Below are 16,086 nucleotides of genomic sequence, written 5' to 3' on the forward strand. Positions count from 1 at the left end.
TAGACCACGAGCCCGCTGTGGGCAGGAATGTGTCCGTCCGTTGTTACATCGTTCTCTTCCGGGCGTTTACTACAGCGCTCGGCATTCAGTAAAACGCAGCCGAATCGAATCGAAGGCTTTGGATAATACTGACAGTCATAACGATATTTGTTTCAAGTCACATCTCCGAGAGTCCTTTCTCGATCAGGCCCTAATTTCCTCTCCTGTTTCCTTTTGCGTTACCTTTTTATACTCGGACCCATTTTCATTCATTCATTCAATCGTATTTACTGAGTGCTCACTCCGTGCAAAGCGGTACAGAAATGAACACATTCCCCGCCCACACCCATCTCACAGTCCACCTGTACCCCCTGCTCACCCCTCGGCACCTTTCCTCCATTCCTTCATTCATTCAGTGTCGCACTTACTGAGCGCCTCCTGTGTGCAGAGCACTGTACTAAGCGCTTGGACAGGACAGTTCGGCAAGAGATGGGGACCACCCCTACAGCACGACGGGCTGGCAGTCTAGAACGGAGAGACGGACAACAAAACAAAACGACAGCTACGTACATAGGCATCACTTATTTCTGTCCATGTCTGTCTCTCCCTCTATCGCTATATTATTATTAATAAAAACAATTACAATAATAACGGTAATTAAGCGCCGGGGCAGATGCGAGCTAATCGGTCCCTGTTCCACATTATATTTAACATCTTGGATATATGTAGATGTAGCCACGGGTATCCAAGGCAATGTAAGCCCGTCAGAGGGCGGGGGCCGTCTCTATCTGTCACCCATTTGTACACGCCAAGCGCTTAGTCCAGTGCTCTGCACATAGTAAGCGCTCAGTAAATCCTACTGAATGAATAATAACAACAGTAATAACTAACAGTAATTACGGTATTTGTCAAGTGCATACTATGTGCCAGGCACTGTTCTAAGCGCTGGGGTAGAAACGAGAGAGTCGGTTTGGTCACAGTCCCTGTCCCTCATAGGACTCCCAGTTTTAAGCCCCAGATGAGGTAACTGAAGCATAGAGAAATTAAGTCTGGTATATCTCTCTATAAAAACATATATATATATATATATATATATATATATATATATATCTATAGCCAAGCTATTAAATGCATGGTCCTCGTGCCTTCTAACATGCTGGAATTTGCCCACACCGTACACGTGAATTTTAATATATCGTGCCACGCGCCGGCCCGGAATGAGAATACTCTTGAGCTCCCTGCTTGCCTGCAGCGCGCTCCGGAGGAATAATAATAATAATTTGGGTATCGCTTAAGTGCTTACTGTGTGCCAAGCACTGTACAAAGCGCCGAGGCAGCTACCAGCTAATCAGCTGGACACAGTCCCTGTCCCACATGGGGCTCACCCGCTTCATCCCCATTTTTGCCAGAGGAGGTCACTGAGGCCCAGAGAAGTGAAGCGACTTACCCGAGGTCACGCCGCAGACAAGCGGCGGAGCCGGGATTGGAACCCAGATCCTTTCGACTCCCAGGCCCACTAGATCGGGCTGCTCCTGACAGACGTGAGAGCGAGTGGGCGGACGTTATCCCTACCTCGAAGAAGCTTCTATTCCGGTCGATTTCAGTTAGAGGGAAGGAACCAAGTGGAAACGCTCTGGGGGAAGGGGGTGGGTGGGACGGGTAGCCCAGTGGCTACGGGGTGAGGGCGCAAATGTAGAAGCGAATCGGCAGCGTTGAGGTCGGAAAAAGCTTCGGGCAGGGGATGTGATTTTAGGAGGCCTTTGGAGACGGAGAAGGTGGGGTGCGTAGTGGTCCGCCCCGTGTGAAGGAGAAGAGGCTTCTGGGGATAGAAAGAGCATGAGCGGGAGGCCAGAGGCACCGACGAGGATGAGGCAAAGCGAGTAAACTGGTGTTAAAGGAGCAGACTGGGCAGACTGGGGTGTGTTGAGAAAAGGGAAGCAGGCGGGAGAGCCGAACCGAGTGGCTTAGAGCCGACGGTCAGGAGTTTCCGCTTAGTGATAACTGCGATATCTGTTAAGCGCTTACTAGGTGCCGGGCACAAACGGATACGGGCAAATGGGGTTCGACCCCATCTCCGTCCCACGTGGGGCTCACAGTCTCAATCCGCTATCGTACAGATGAGGGAAGCTGAGGCGCGGAGAGGTGAAGTGACTTGCCCGAGGTCACACAGCAGACGAGTGGCGGGGCGGGGATCGGAACCCACGACCTCCTGACGCCCGGGCCCGCGCTCTGTCCACTACGCCGCGCTGCTTCTCACGCTGCTCGACGCGGAAGCGTGGCCTGGCGGAGAGGGCCCGGGGCGGAGGTCCTGGGTTCTGATCCCCACCCTGCCGCTGGCCTGAATGGGTGACCTCGGCCAAGTCACGGCACTTGTCTGGGCCTCACTTTCCCCACCTGGAAATCGGGGGTTCGATTCCCGCCCTCCCTCTTACTTAGACCGTGAGCCTCAGGTGGGATGGGTCCGTATCCACTTCGAGGATCTTGTACCTACCTCAACGCTTAGTACAGTCCTAGGCACAGAGGAAGCGCGTAACAAACGGCACCCCAGTTAGACTTATTATTTGACGCGGGGCGGAAGGGGCCACGTTTCCTCACGAGGAGGGTGGGGTTGACACCCAGCAACTTCAACCCAGATTCTGGACCCCGGGATCCTTGAGAAGCAGCGTGGCCGAGTGGCAAGGGCACAGGCTTGGGAGTCGGTGGTGGTGGGTTCTAATCCTGCTCCGCCCCTTGTCCTCTGTGTGACCCCCCGGGCGGGTCGCTTCGCTCCTCCGGGCCTCAGTGACCTCACCTGTAAAATGGGGATTAAGACCGTGAGCCCCACGTGGGACAGGGACTGCGTCCGACCCGACTGGCTTGTCGCGTAGTGAGCGCTTCACAAATACCGTAATTATTAGCACTGGTATTATTCCTCCAGAGCACAGCGCAAGCAAGCAGGGAGCTCCGGCGGATTCCCCATTCGGGACCGGTGCACGGCACGACGTAAACTAAAATTCACGTCTGCGGTGGGGGCAACTCGCAACACGCGGGAAATCTAAAAGCGACGGCTCATGGCTGCATTTAGAAGCCACAAGGACCGTACATTTAATATCTTGGCTATATAAAGATATCCTACACTTAACATCTCTGTGTCTCAGTTACCTCTGTGCACAACGGGATTAAGACGGGGAGCTCTATGAGGAAAAGGGACAGTGTCCAACCCAACTATCTTCTATCCGGCCCAGCCTTTAGAACAGTGTCTGGCACATAGTAAGTGCTTACCCAAATACCATGATTAGTATTATTCTCATTAATACCTTGGATATACGAGGCTCCGTCTACATAGATCGAGGTGTCAAATCTTATCCGAGGTGTGTGAATGCATATTTGGGTGGGTGCACGAGGTATTCAATGTATGATTAAATTAAGATATTAAATATGTGGGATTAAATTAAATTAAATCAAATGCAAGGCCTAGCGGAGAGAGCAGGGGCCCGGGAGTCCGAAGGCCCTGGTTCGAATCTCGGCTCCGCCACCTCTGCTGTATGATCTTGGGCAAGTCGCTTCACTTCACGGCGCCTCAGTTGCCCCAACGGGAAAATGGGGACTAAGACCATGAGCCCTACGCGGGACAGGGACTGGGTCCAATGCGATTTGCTTCTATCCACTCCAGGTAGAGTACCTGGTACAGAGTGAGCGCTTAACAAATACCATCGTTATTATTATTATTAATAATAATTCCTTGGAGATATATTCATTCAGTCGTATTTATTGAGCGCTTACTACGTGCAGAGCACTATACAGATATCCAAGGTGTGTATGTGTTCATGGACGCGTGTGCGTATATACGCGGCAGTCAACGTATGACTGTGATATCGCTGTTATATTGCTATAACCGTATGATAGTACGCAGGGCGGCACCTGGAGCGTTTCCAGTCCCCTCCCAGTCTCGGCTACGGGAGGGAGAGTCGAGCAGAGCCCGGTCCGTTCCGTTCCGAGCTTGGCCGGTGGCTAGCGAGTGGCAGGCCATCGGCTCCAAGTCCAAACTCGCCCGTGCTGGGCAGCGGCGGCCCGGGAGAGAGTCGAGGGCGGAGACTCAAGATTACCGCGTGGAAGCCGGCGACGGTAAACCACTCCGGGATTTTGACCAGGAAGACCCTACGGATCCGCTACCAGAACCATCGCGGGTGGAGAGCGGGGCGTTCTGGGAGAGGCGCGTCCGTGGTGTCGCTACGGGTCGGAGACGACTCGACGGCATAAGACAAGACAATGTGAGCTATTCACACGCACATAGGTACACCGAGCACCTGGTCTCCAAAGCGAAAAATGTGTTCCGCTTCTTGTTTCGCCCTTGTCCTTCCGACTCTCAGTATCTGTTGTTGTACTGTCCGCTCCCCAGTGCTTAATACTGTGCTCTGCACACGGTAAACACTCAGTAAATACGATTGAATGAATAAATGTTAATAACTGCTCGGTCTCCCGCTTCCGTCTCCAGGCAGAAAAACCCTCTTCTCCAACCCAGGACAACTTTCCTGGGCATCGTCTATAATTACGAGCAACCCACCGGATATTCAAAATATCCTATTTTCTAAAGGGAAATTTCAAAAAACGCCTATCGCTTTTCAGACGGGCGCTACGATTCCAATCGGAAACCGGGGGAGACCAAAAAAAAAAAGAAAAAAAGAAGAAAAGCCCGCAGACTGTGAATGGATCGATACCTCCAACCTATAATCATGACGGTTCTAATGTCATTCTGAAAGAGGAACCGGTAAACCTGCACTTTGGATGCCTTGGTATTTTAAGAACATGATGACATCTTAAGTAAGCACAGAACTATGGCAGTTACATTTAAATAGGAAGAGAGAGGAAGGATGAAATGTGCGATTTAGCCCTCTGGGTTGAAGCACCCTGTATTAGAGCTCACAAACCAACCAGGATTGAGGCATGACCCCGGCGTGAATTTTAGCGGCAGTGACATTAATGTCACTAGAGAACGCTAGCAGAGAAGCAGGGTGGCCTAGTGGACAGAGCCCGGGAGTCAGAAGAGCCTGGGTTCTAATCCCGGCTCCGCCGCTTGTCTGCTGTGTGACCTTGGGTGAGTTGCTTCACTCCTCTGGGCCTCAGTTACCTCATCTGCATAATAGGGATCAAAACTGTGAGCCCCATGTGGGACCCGGACTGTGTCCAACCTGAGGATCTTACATCTACCCCAAGGCTTAGTACCGTGCCTGGCACATAATGAGCACTTTACAGATGCCATTGAAAAAAATGCGTGAGGGACATATTAATGTGATTTGGTTCTAAACTGTAAATTTATCCTCCGGAAGCTTATTGTGGGCAAGAAAATAGGCCATTTGAATAACTGGTTACTCGTAATTGTAGATGATTCTTTACTTTCCCAAAGGCTTGATACAGCGTTATACCCAGACTCGATAAATAGGATTGATTGATATAAGGACCCAATCATTGCACAAAATAGGCACCTAAAAGTTTTGAAACTACAGCGTTTGAATCATTATTTGCTCACACGAGAGTTCCGAATGCCATGTCAAACGCTGTTCATTTAAAATATGAGTATGAAGATTTTATACCCAACAATTTGAAAATGAAAATCTGACACCTGTGGCTATTTCTTTTGGATGAAATCTGTGGATCGAACGGGACGCTGATTATCCACCAAAATTTGAATGGGGGTCTGAAGTTTCCTTGTTTCTGTTCAGTCTTCAGTAAATCAATCTAACGGTTTCTAGACCGTAAGCCCGTTGTGGGCAGGGATTTTCTCTCTTCATTGCTGAACTGTACCTTCCGAGCGCTTAGAACAGTGCTCTGCGGACTGTAAGAGCTCAATAAATACGACTGGATGAATCAATCCTACCTACTGAGCGCGGTGTGCGCAGAGGACCGTACTAAGTGCTCGGAAGGGCACGAGCTCACAGAGTTGGCAGACGAGCTTACGGTCCAGAGGCACTTAAAGGTGCCTTTGAAGGCAATTTATCTGCGGTTGCTTAATAACAAGCTCCAGTAACAAAACACCGTGGCCTGACAAGGTTGTGCAAATGAGAACCTTTTCCTAAAAGTGAGACTGACGGAATGAGACACGAGTGAGCAGGGATTCGGATTTTCGGTCCAGGAAACGGAAAAAAAGGGACGCTTTCCGGCTCCCTGAACGCCAAACCCCCTCCCGGGGTGGCACCTGGAGAGTTTCCAGCACTCTACCGGTCTCGACTACGAGAGGGAGACAAGCAGAGGCCTGTCCGTTCCTTTCCTATCTTGGCCGGTGGCCAGCGAGTGGAAAGGCCGTCGGCTACCGGGCAAAACTCCCCCGTGCTGGGCGGCAGCGGCCCGGGAGAGAGCCGAGGGCGGAGACCCTGGTTTACTGCGCCGACGGAGGCGATGGCCAACCGCTTCCCGACTTCTACCGAGAACACTCTCCGGATCCCCCGCCGGAGCGACTGCAGACGGAGAGCGGGGCGTTCTCGGAGAGATGCGTCCGCGGCGCTGCTATGGGTCGGAGACGGCATAAGACAAGACGAACGCCGAAACGATTCGGCCCGGGCCTACCCCAAGAAAGATGCGCCGCTGTCAAGGGAAGCGGCACGGACTGGTGGCTAGAGCACGGACCCGGGAGTCCAAAGGACCTGGGTTTTAAGCCCGGCTCCGCCGTGCGTCTGCCGTGTGACCGGGCAAGTCGCCTCACTTCTCTGGGCCGCAGTTACTTCATCTGAAAAATGGGGATTGAGACTGCGAGCCCCACGTGGGACGGGGACTGAGTCTAACCCAATTACCTCGTATCCGGGTTTTATACGACGCGTGGCCCGTGGTAAGCGCTTAACAATTACTGCGGTTATAATAATGTTGGGATTTGTTATGCGCTTACTATGTGCAGAGCACTGTTCCAAGCGCCGGGGGAGATCCGGGGCGATCAGGCTGTCCCACGTGAGGCCCACGGTCTTCATCCCCATTTGACAGATGAGGGAACTGAGGCACAGAGAAGTGGAGTGACTTGCCCACAGTCACCCAGCTGACGAGTGGCAGAGCCGGGATTCGAACCCATGAACTCTGGCTCCCAAGCGCGTGCTCTTTCCACTGAGCCACGCTACTCGGATAATAGTAGTGTTTCTTCAACTGTGGTCCCCAAGGGACCCCATAATGATAATGATGGTTTCGTTAAGCACCTCCTCCGTGCCAGACACTGCACTGAGCACTGGGTTGGACGTAGGGTCATCCGCTCGGACACGGTCCCACGTGGGGCTCACGGTCTCCATCCCCATTTTACGGATGAGGGAACTGAGGCACAGAGAGGTGAAGCGACTTGCCCAAGGCCCAGGCTCACACTGCTGTCAGTCTAGGCTGCTCCGCACTCTGCCTGTCTTAGCATCTGCTCCTAGCCCCCAGGGCCACCTCTTGTCTCCCCCCACACCCAAAATTCTTCCCTCCGTGGCCCCCAATTTTTGTTGTTGATAGTATTTGTTAAGCGCTCACTATGTGCACGGCACTGTTCCAAGCGCTGGGGTGGATACAGGGTCATCAGGTGGTCCCACGTGAGGCTCCCAGTCTTCATCCCCATTTGACAGACGAGGGAACTGAGGCCCAGAGAAGTGAAGTGACTTGCCCACAGTCACACAGCTGACGAGTGGCAGAGCCGGGATTCGAACCCATCACCTCCGACTCCCAAGCCCGGGCTCTTTCCCCTGATCCACGCTGCTTCCCTAAACCTTCCTTTCTCTCCTTCTCCCTGCAGAGCGGAAAAGGCAGGTCCTCCCTGGCACGTCACGGATGGGAGAGGAGAAGCGAGGCGGGGGGACACGGCTGGGAGACCGAGTTTGGAAGTTTGAGGGGACCACCCCCCGTCCCCATTTCTCATCCCAGAGTAGCCGCCCGGAAAGGGCACGGGCTTGGGAGTCAGGGATTCTGCGTTCTAATCCCGGCTCTGCCACTCGCCTGCCGGGTGACCCGGGACAGCTCACTTGACCTCTCTGTGCCGCGGTCTCCTCATCTGTAACATGGGGATTCGACTTGTTCTCCCTTCCATCTAATAATAATGACGACGATGGCATCCGTTAAGCGCTTTCAGTGTGCCAGGCACTGTTCCGAGCGCTGGGGGAGATACAAGGTCATCAGGCTGGCCCACGTGGGGCTCGCAGTCTAAATCCCCCCATCATTTACAGATGAGGTGACCGAGGCCCAGAGAAGCGAAGCCACTTGCCCGAAGTCACACAGCTGACAAGTGGCGGAGGCGGGATCAGAACCCACGACCTTGTGACTCCCAAGCCCGTGCTCTTCCCACTGGGCCACGCTGCTTTAGACTCTAAGTCCCAAGCGGGACAGGGATTGTGACCTGATTATCTTTTATCTATCCCAGCGCTTAGTACAGTGCTTGGCACATAATAAATGCTTAACAAATACCAACACTGTTACGGTTAGCCACGGAAACGGCAATTTCCAGAAGTCAAGGAATATCCTCCCCGCTGACTCCCAGTGTAATAATTACTATTACTAGCATTATAATTAGGGTGTTGGTTAAGCGCTTACTCCGTGCCAGGCACTGTACTAAGCACTGGGGTGGACGTAAGCAAATCGGGTTGGAGACAGTCCCCGTCCCGCACGGGGCTCGCAGTCTTGATCCCCATTTCACAGAGGAGGAAACCGAGGCCCAGAGAAGCGAAGCGACTCGACCGAGGTCACACAACGGACCGGTGGCGGAGCCGGGGTTAGAACCCACCACCTCCCGACTCCCAGGACAGCGCTCTATCCGGAGCCGCCTTCCATGAGAATCAAAACCGTGAGGATTATCTATCAGCCTGAGGCATCCAAAGAGGTGGGCTGCACCCGCCGGATCGTGAGCTGGTGGCGGGCCGGGAACGCGTCCGTCTGCTGTTGGACTGGACTCTCCCGAGCGCTCAGTACGGTGCTTTGCGCACCAAAGGCGCTCGGTCAAGACAACGGAATGAACGAACGAAACGCGGCGTCGGGTTCTCCTGGTTTCGATCGAGTTAAATGAGCTTTACAGATAGTTCTGATTTAAAAGTTTCCGCATCGTTCGGACTTCCCTAGGCCGCACGGTACGGGAACTAATCCATTCATTCAATCGCATTTATCGAGCGCTTACTGTGTGCAGAGCGCTGTACTGAGCGCTTGGAATGTACAATTGGGCAACAGATAGAGACCACCCCTGCTCAACGACGGGCTCACAGTCTATATATAAGGGGGAGACAGAGGGCAAAACAAGGAGACAGGCATCAAGACCAACAAAACAGATAAACGGAATCACAGACATATATACACGACTAATCACGATCTCCCTGTCCCTCGTAGGCAAAAATGACACTAATCGCTGTTTGCCGTCCAACCGTGCAATGACAAATCTAGTAAATCACTAGTGGGTCTAGCTGCGCCCTGTTCTGTGGGGACTGTTTAATTTGCTTCTTGATTGCGCGCGTTGGGATTGACGGGATTAGCTATTACCGACCTCCTCGGACGGCCACGTGACGATGCGTTTCCTTAGAAAATGTGGGCCCGGCTCCAACCGAAGCAGTTGAGAATTGAAACTCGTGCACGATTTCTGGCCCGGTCACTGCAAGACCTGAAACCGGACCTGCCCGGCGGTTTTTCGCCAGGAAGCCGGACCCATAATGCGTAACAATGATAATAATCATGACGATGATGTGTTTAAGCGCCTTTTTACGGCATTTGTTCAGCACTTATACGTGTCTGTACTGAGCGCTGGGATACGTACAAGCTGATCGGGTCGGACACAGTCCCTGTCCTACCTGGGCCCCGCAGTCTTTACAGAAGACCTAACAGGCCCGGAGAAGTAAAGTGACCTGCCCAAGGTACGCGGCAGACAGGCGGCGGAGCGGGGATTAGAACCCAGGTCCTTCCGACTCCCAGGCCCGGGCTCCAGCCGCTAGGCCCTGCTGATTATTCTCGAACATTGTCGGGTGCGGTAAATAGGTAGACCAACCTAATGCTGTACGTAACCATAACTCCTGAACCGTTTAAAAAAGAAATATAGATCTATATACACATATATACGCATGTGTATGCACATGCGCGTTTTTATATGAATATATAATAACGATGGTGTTTGATTAAGCGCTTACTATGTGCCAAGCACTGTCCTAAGCTCTGGGGGAGATGCAAGGTAATCAGGTTGTCCCACGTGGGGCTCCCAGTCTTCATCCCCGTTTTCCAGATGAGGGAACTGAGGCCGGAGAAGTGAAGTGACTTGCCCAAGGCGACGAAGCAGACAGCGGCGGAGCCGGGATCGGAACCCACGACCTCCGACTCCCAAGCCCGGGCTCTTTCCACTAAGCCACGCTGCTTTGAATGGAAACACAATGATAATCATAATTACGGTATCTGTTAAGCGCTTACTGTGTGCCAAGCGCCGTTGTAAGCGCTGGGCTGGATACAAGGTCACCGAGTCGTCCTTCGTGGGGCTCCCAGTCTCAATCCCCGTTCTCCAGATGAGGTAACCCAGGCCCAGAGAAGTTAAACGACTTGCCCGAGGTCACACAGCAGGCAAGTGGCGGAGGCGGCATCAGAACCCGCGACCTCTGCCTGTGTTCAGGTAACAGAAAACGACCCAGCCCCCCCAAAAGCTATTTTTTTCCCCGCTAAAGTGGCAGGAAGAGCACTGGGGGATCTTCAAGCCAAGCGCTCAGTCCAGAGCTCTGCCCGCAGTAAGCGCTCGATAGATAGGATCCGACGAAAGCAATGCGTCGGACGCGTCTTCACTTTTCTCCCTACCTCCAGAGGCCGCGACAGTCTTCCGGAGAGCGTCGGAGGAGAGCCTCGACGCGCTGAATTCCGAGGGGGAGAACTCCGGCTCCCGGATCGGCCCTCGGGGAACGAAGGGGGTCAAGATGCTCGAAGGCGACTGGTCGATGCCGAGGTTACGAAGGTAAACCTGACGGCGGGGAGAGCAAAACCGGAAAAGAAAAATTTCAGAAAAGTTTAAAAGAAATCTCCGCTCTCAATCGACCCGTCAACGGTACCCTTGGGGGCGCTCCCAGTCCGGGGGGACGGTCCAAGAGTCGACCGACCCTCTCCGGCGAGCGCTTACTACGGGCAGGGCACTGTACGGAACGCTTGGGAGGGGAGGATCCAACCGAATTAGCAGAAGCGGTCCCCGTCCGGAACCTCCCTTACCACTTCGGGCCCCATTTTACAGCCGGAACCACTAAGCCGATACTAGAACTTGTTGGATCGTTCACACCAGGCCCGTTTCCCCTGCGGGGTGGGTCTGTTTATTGTTTTATTGTACTCTGCCAAGTGCTTATTACAGCGCTCTGCACACAGGAAGCGCCCGATAAATCCAACTGACTGACTGACAAGAGTATTTACTGAGCGCTTACGGTGGGTGGAGCTCCGTACTCAGCGCTTGGCAGCCCACGCATACTGGTCCGCTGAAACGCTCCGGGTTTGTGAGCCTTGGCGAATTTGCAGGTCCCGGGCCGACGACCAATAATAATGTTGGCATCTGTTAAGCGCTTATTATGTGCAGAGCACTGACCTAAGCACTGGGGTAGATACGGGGTACTCGGGTGGTCCCACGTGAGGCTCACAGTCTTCATCCCCACTTTACAGATGAGGTTACTGAGGCACAGAGAAGGGAAGCGACTTGCCCACAGTCACACAGCTGACGAGCGGCAGAGCTGGGATTCGAACCCATGACCTCTGACTCCCGAGCCCGGGTTCTTTCCATCGAGCCACGCTGACCAAGTTACCCGGCCCCGGTGGAAGAGGAAAGTCTAGCGGAAAGAGGCCGGGCCTGGCGGCCAGAGGGACCTGGGTTCTAATCCCGGCTCCGCCACTGGCCTGCCGTGTGACCTGTGCCACGTCATTCCACTTCTCTGGGCCTCAGTTCCCTCATCTGGAAAACGGGGATAAAGACCGCGAGCCCCATCTGGGACAGGGACCGCGTCCAACCTGATTAACGTGCGTCTCCCCCGGCGCCTAGAAGAGTGCTTGGCATACAGTAAGCGCCTCACAAGTACCATGATAATCACAATAAACCTGGAAAAATCTCTGCGGACTAGCGTCCGGGTGAGCCGGTCGGGACGGCGTCTGGCTCCGAGCGGCTCCTAACAAGCCTAACAAAACCGAGGCTCGGATAATAACGGGAATCGTGCTATCTATCTGGCACTTAATCTGTGCCAAGCACTGTACTGAGCGCTGGGGGAGGTCCAAAATCATCAGGTCCCCCCGTCTGAGTAGGAGGGAGAATAACGATTAATAATAATAATGGCATTTGTTACGCGCTTACAATGTGCCAGGCACTGTATTAGGTACTGAATCCTCTATCTGCAGAGGATAATAATAATAATAATAGCTGTGCTATTCGTTAAGCGCTCACTACGTGCCAGGCACCGTAGTAAGCGCTGGGGGAGGTACGAGATAATCGAGGTAGACACGTTCCCAGTCCGCAACGAATTTAGAGGGGGTTGTGGGCAGGGAACCTATCTACCTACACCGTACTCTCCCAAGCGTTTAGCAAAGTGCTCTTTGAACGGTAAACGCTCAGTAAGTAATAATGAAAAATGATAACGGTCGTAGTATTCGTTAAGCGCTTACTGTGCGCCGGGCACTCTACCAAGCGCTGGGGTGGAGCCAAGCCGATCGGGTCGGACCCGGTCCCTGTCCCACGTGGGGCTCACGGGTCTCGATCCCATTTCGCGGATAAGGGAACTGAGGCCCAGAGAAGTGAAGCGACGACTGGCCCAAGGGAAAACAGCAGACAAAGTGGCAGAGCCGGGATTAGAACCCGTGATCTAACTCTATCCGCTAGATCATCCTACTCCCCATCGACTGAGACAGACATTAATAGAAGTCATTTCTAACACACAGTTTAAAGCTATGTACCGAAGTACTGCGGGGTTGAGGGTTAAGTGCTCAGAACAGCGCTCTGCACGCGGTGAGCGCTCAATAAATGCAGTCGACTGATTCTTTTCTGCTGTTCAACTTCCTAAAAGGAGAGGTTTGGCCCCGTGGTTCTCCCGGGATGCTTTCCTGTCCCCACCCATGTCACGGCGGAGTGGGCGGAGCACGGGCCCGGATATCAGAAGGCCGTGGGTTCAAATCCCAGCTCCGCCACTTGTCTGCTGCGTGAGCGAGGGCCCGTCACTTCACCTCTCTGGGCCTCAGTAACCTCATCTGGAAAATGGGGATTGAGACCGTGCGCCCCAGGCGGGACGGGGACCGCGTCCCACCTCGTTTTCTCCCATCCACCCCAGCGACGCGTACGCTGCCTGGCACACAGTAAGCGCTCAACACACCCCACGGTTACTACGGTTATTGCTATCCTGCTGTCCCTTCCGTCTTTAGCTCAGCGAACCTTCTTAAGAGGAGGCGGGGCGTTGGACGAATTGGATTCATCCCTCCAACCGCTGCCCACCCACTCTCCTCCGGAAGCAGCACAAACCCCGTTAGGCTCCGATTTTTCCGACATCCCGCTCTCGGGGCGTCCCCTCAGAAAGCCGCTCATTAAAACCCACCAGAAATAAAACTAATTTTTTATTTTTTTTTTTTTTTTTTTTTGGAAAGCCCTCTCTTCTGAAAACGAAGGACAAAAGGAAACGAGTGAAAATGTCACGCCCTGAAAGCTTGGGCAAGGCTTCAAGAAACTTCCCACCATTAGAGCCGATAGATTGGCGGAATAATCTCCCGAAATAGATAACATAGCCAACTTAAAACTTAAACGGGCAAAACGAAACACAGTGCCGAGCTCGCGTTAGGGGGAGGGCCTTCAGGGGCCAAGAGGAGGGAACGTTCACGCTCGGAGACGCCGCTGTAACTTCTCATTTCCACGATTAAACGAACAGATGAGGAGAATAAAGGCCACCGTCACGGATGTAAGTCCCGAAGAAGTTCAAGAGAGGCCTGGGTTAAGGGTAGGGAGAGGAGAAAAGCAGTCTCTCAGGAAACAAGGAACCCTATATCCCAAGTAGCAGGTATCAGAATAATAATAACTGTGGTATCTGTTAAGCGCTTATTACGTGCCAGGCACAGTACTAAACGGTGTGGAAGACACAAGATAATTGGGTTGGACACAGTCCCTGCCCCACATGGGGCTTACAGTCTCAATCCCCACTTTACAGATGAGGAAACGGAGGGCCGGAGAAGATAAGTGACTTGCCCAAGGTCACCGGGCAGACAAGTGGCAGGGCCAGGATTAGAACCCAGGTCCTCTGACTCTCAGGCCCGGGCTCCTTCCACTAGGCCACGCTGCTTCCACCGCCAGCAAGTGCACGTGACCTCAAGCTAGACTGTAAGCTCCTTGTGGGCGGGGGAGGTAAATAATAATAATTACGGCATTTGTTAAACGCTTACAATGTGCCGGGCACCGTACTAAGCGCCGGGGTAGATACAAGCAAGTCGCGCTGGACGCAGTCCCTGTCCCACACGGGGCTCACAGTCTCCATCCCCATTTTACAGATGAGGGTACCGAGGCCCAGTGAAGTGACTTGTCCAAGGCCACACAGCAGACAAGTGGAGGAGCCGGGATCAGAACCCATGACCTTCTGACTCCCCGTCGGGGCTCTGGCCACTACGCCATCCTGCTTCTCATATACGCTTATATGTTTATTGTCGAATCGGGCTCTCCCAAGCACTTCGCACGGTGCTGGGCACACAGTAAGCGCTCAATCAATACCACCGGGTGAATGAACGCTTTTCCGCCACAGCTATCAACCTCCGCGGGGGGACGGGGAGATACTCTCCAGTTATTTTGCTTGGCAACTTCCTTATAACAGTAATAACGATGGTATTTGTCAAGCGCTTACTATGTGCCAAGCGCTGTTCTAAGCGCTGGGGGGGGGGGGGATACAAAGTAATCAGGTTGTCCCACGTGAGGCTCACGGACTTAATCCCCATTTTCCAGATGAGGTAACTGAGGCACAGAGAAGTGAAGCGACTGGCCCGAAGTCACCCGGCTGACGCGTGGGGGGGCCGGGATTAGAACCCGCCACCTCTGACTCCCAAGCCCGGGCTCTTTCCACTGAGCCGCGCTGCTTCTCGTGAGGTCGGCGGGGGACATAAAACCCTGAGAAGGGCAGGGCATAACCGGAAGAGGAGCTTAAGATGTTTCACTCGTAAGAGTCCGCCTCCTTCCGAGCTACCCGCTTCGCTTAAAACACACTCCAAGGTTCCCAGGGACATCACCGCGACTGGCCCGGGCTGGAACATCATTCCTTCGTTCATTCGATCGTATTTACTGAGCGCTCACTGTGTGCACAGCACTGTACCGACCGCTTGGGAAGTACAATCCGGCAACAGAGAGAGACCCTCCCCAGCCCACAACGGGCTCACGGTCACTTTCGCATCGTTCCCTCGGCGTCTTCGGGGACGTTAGGGCGACGCGAGGCGCCGAAAGGGTGGACCGACCGAAGACGTTACTCTCCGGGATTATTCGGACTCCAGGTCGTCGGAATAAAGATATCCAGAGCTGAGGCGGCGACCTGTTGTGCAGCTGCCTGGCAGTGACTGCCGAGAAGGCTTTCCTCAAAAGCCGAGGAGACGCGATATTCCGGACGCTAGACGCTGTAACGCCGCCCCTCTTTGCAGAGCGACCGTGAACGGAACGAGCCCGTCCGGGCCGCCGTGGGTATCCCCTGTCCTCTTTACCCCCGTTCCCCCGAGCCTGCACCGTGGCCACCAAATCAATCCGAACTGACTGACCCTTCTGACTCCCCTCTGGCCCCCCATTTCTTTCGGAAAGGCTAATGGAGTTGTCAGGCCACGTTTAAAGCCAAAATATTTCGCTTTTCCACCAACATCTCTCCCTAGAGGTATCGGTTTTAGATGAACCTGGTTCGTGCCGTTGCTTTCTGATCTGCTTCTAGGGCCGTTCTGAGGTCAACTCTAACCTGATTAGATTTGGGGCGGGAATCACCGTCGCTGAACCAGGCTTCTCCCAAATCCTTCCGCCACACCGAATTCATTGTCAGTGACGAGGGGATCTGGCTGAGGATGGGGTGGTCTGGTCTCTACTCGGGAAAAACACTGAAATACCGCCAACCAGAATTTCAGCTTTTGTTACTTCAAGTGTTCTAGAACCCCTCGTCCACCCTCGCGTGACTTTCCTCTAATCATAATAATAATTATTATGACATCCGCTCAGTGCCA

General features: G+C 53.5%; 1 protein-coding gene across 4 annotated transcripts in view; it reads right to left on the minus strand.

Moving 5' to 3' along the window:
- The window catches only part of ALMS1 (ALMS1 centrosome and basal body associated protein), a 122,772-nt gene that overhangs the window by 46,928 nt on the left and 59,758 nt on the right, over window positions 1-16,086 (minus strand). For all 4 annotated transcript variants that reach the window (XM_029083292.2, XM_029083288.2, XM_029083287.2 and 1 more), the window contains exon 5: window positions 10,711-10,870. In XM_029083292.2, the coding sequence (XP_028939125.1) occupies window positions 10,711-10,870 (160 nt within the window). The remainder of the gene's footprint in view (window positions 1-10,710; window positions 10,871-16,086) is intronic.

The sequence above is a fragment of the Ornithorhynchus anatinus genome, chromosome 18, assembly GCF_004115215.2.
Source record: "Ornithorhynchus anatinus isolate Pmale09 chromosome 18, mOrnAna1.pri.v4, whole genome shotgun sequence".
Taxonomy (NCBI): Eukaryota; Metazoa; Chordata; class Mammalia; order Monotremata; family Ornithorhynchidae; genus Ornithorhynchus; species Ornithorhynchus anatinus.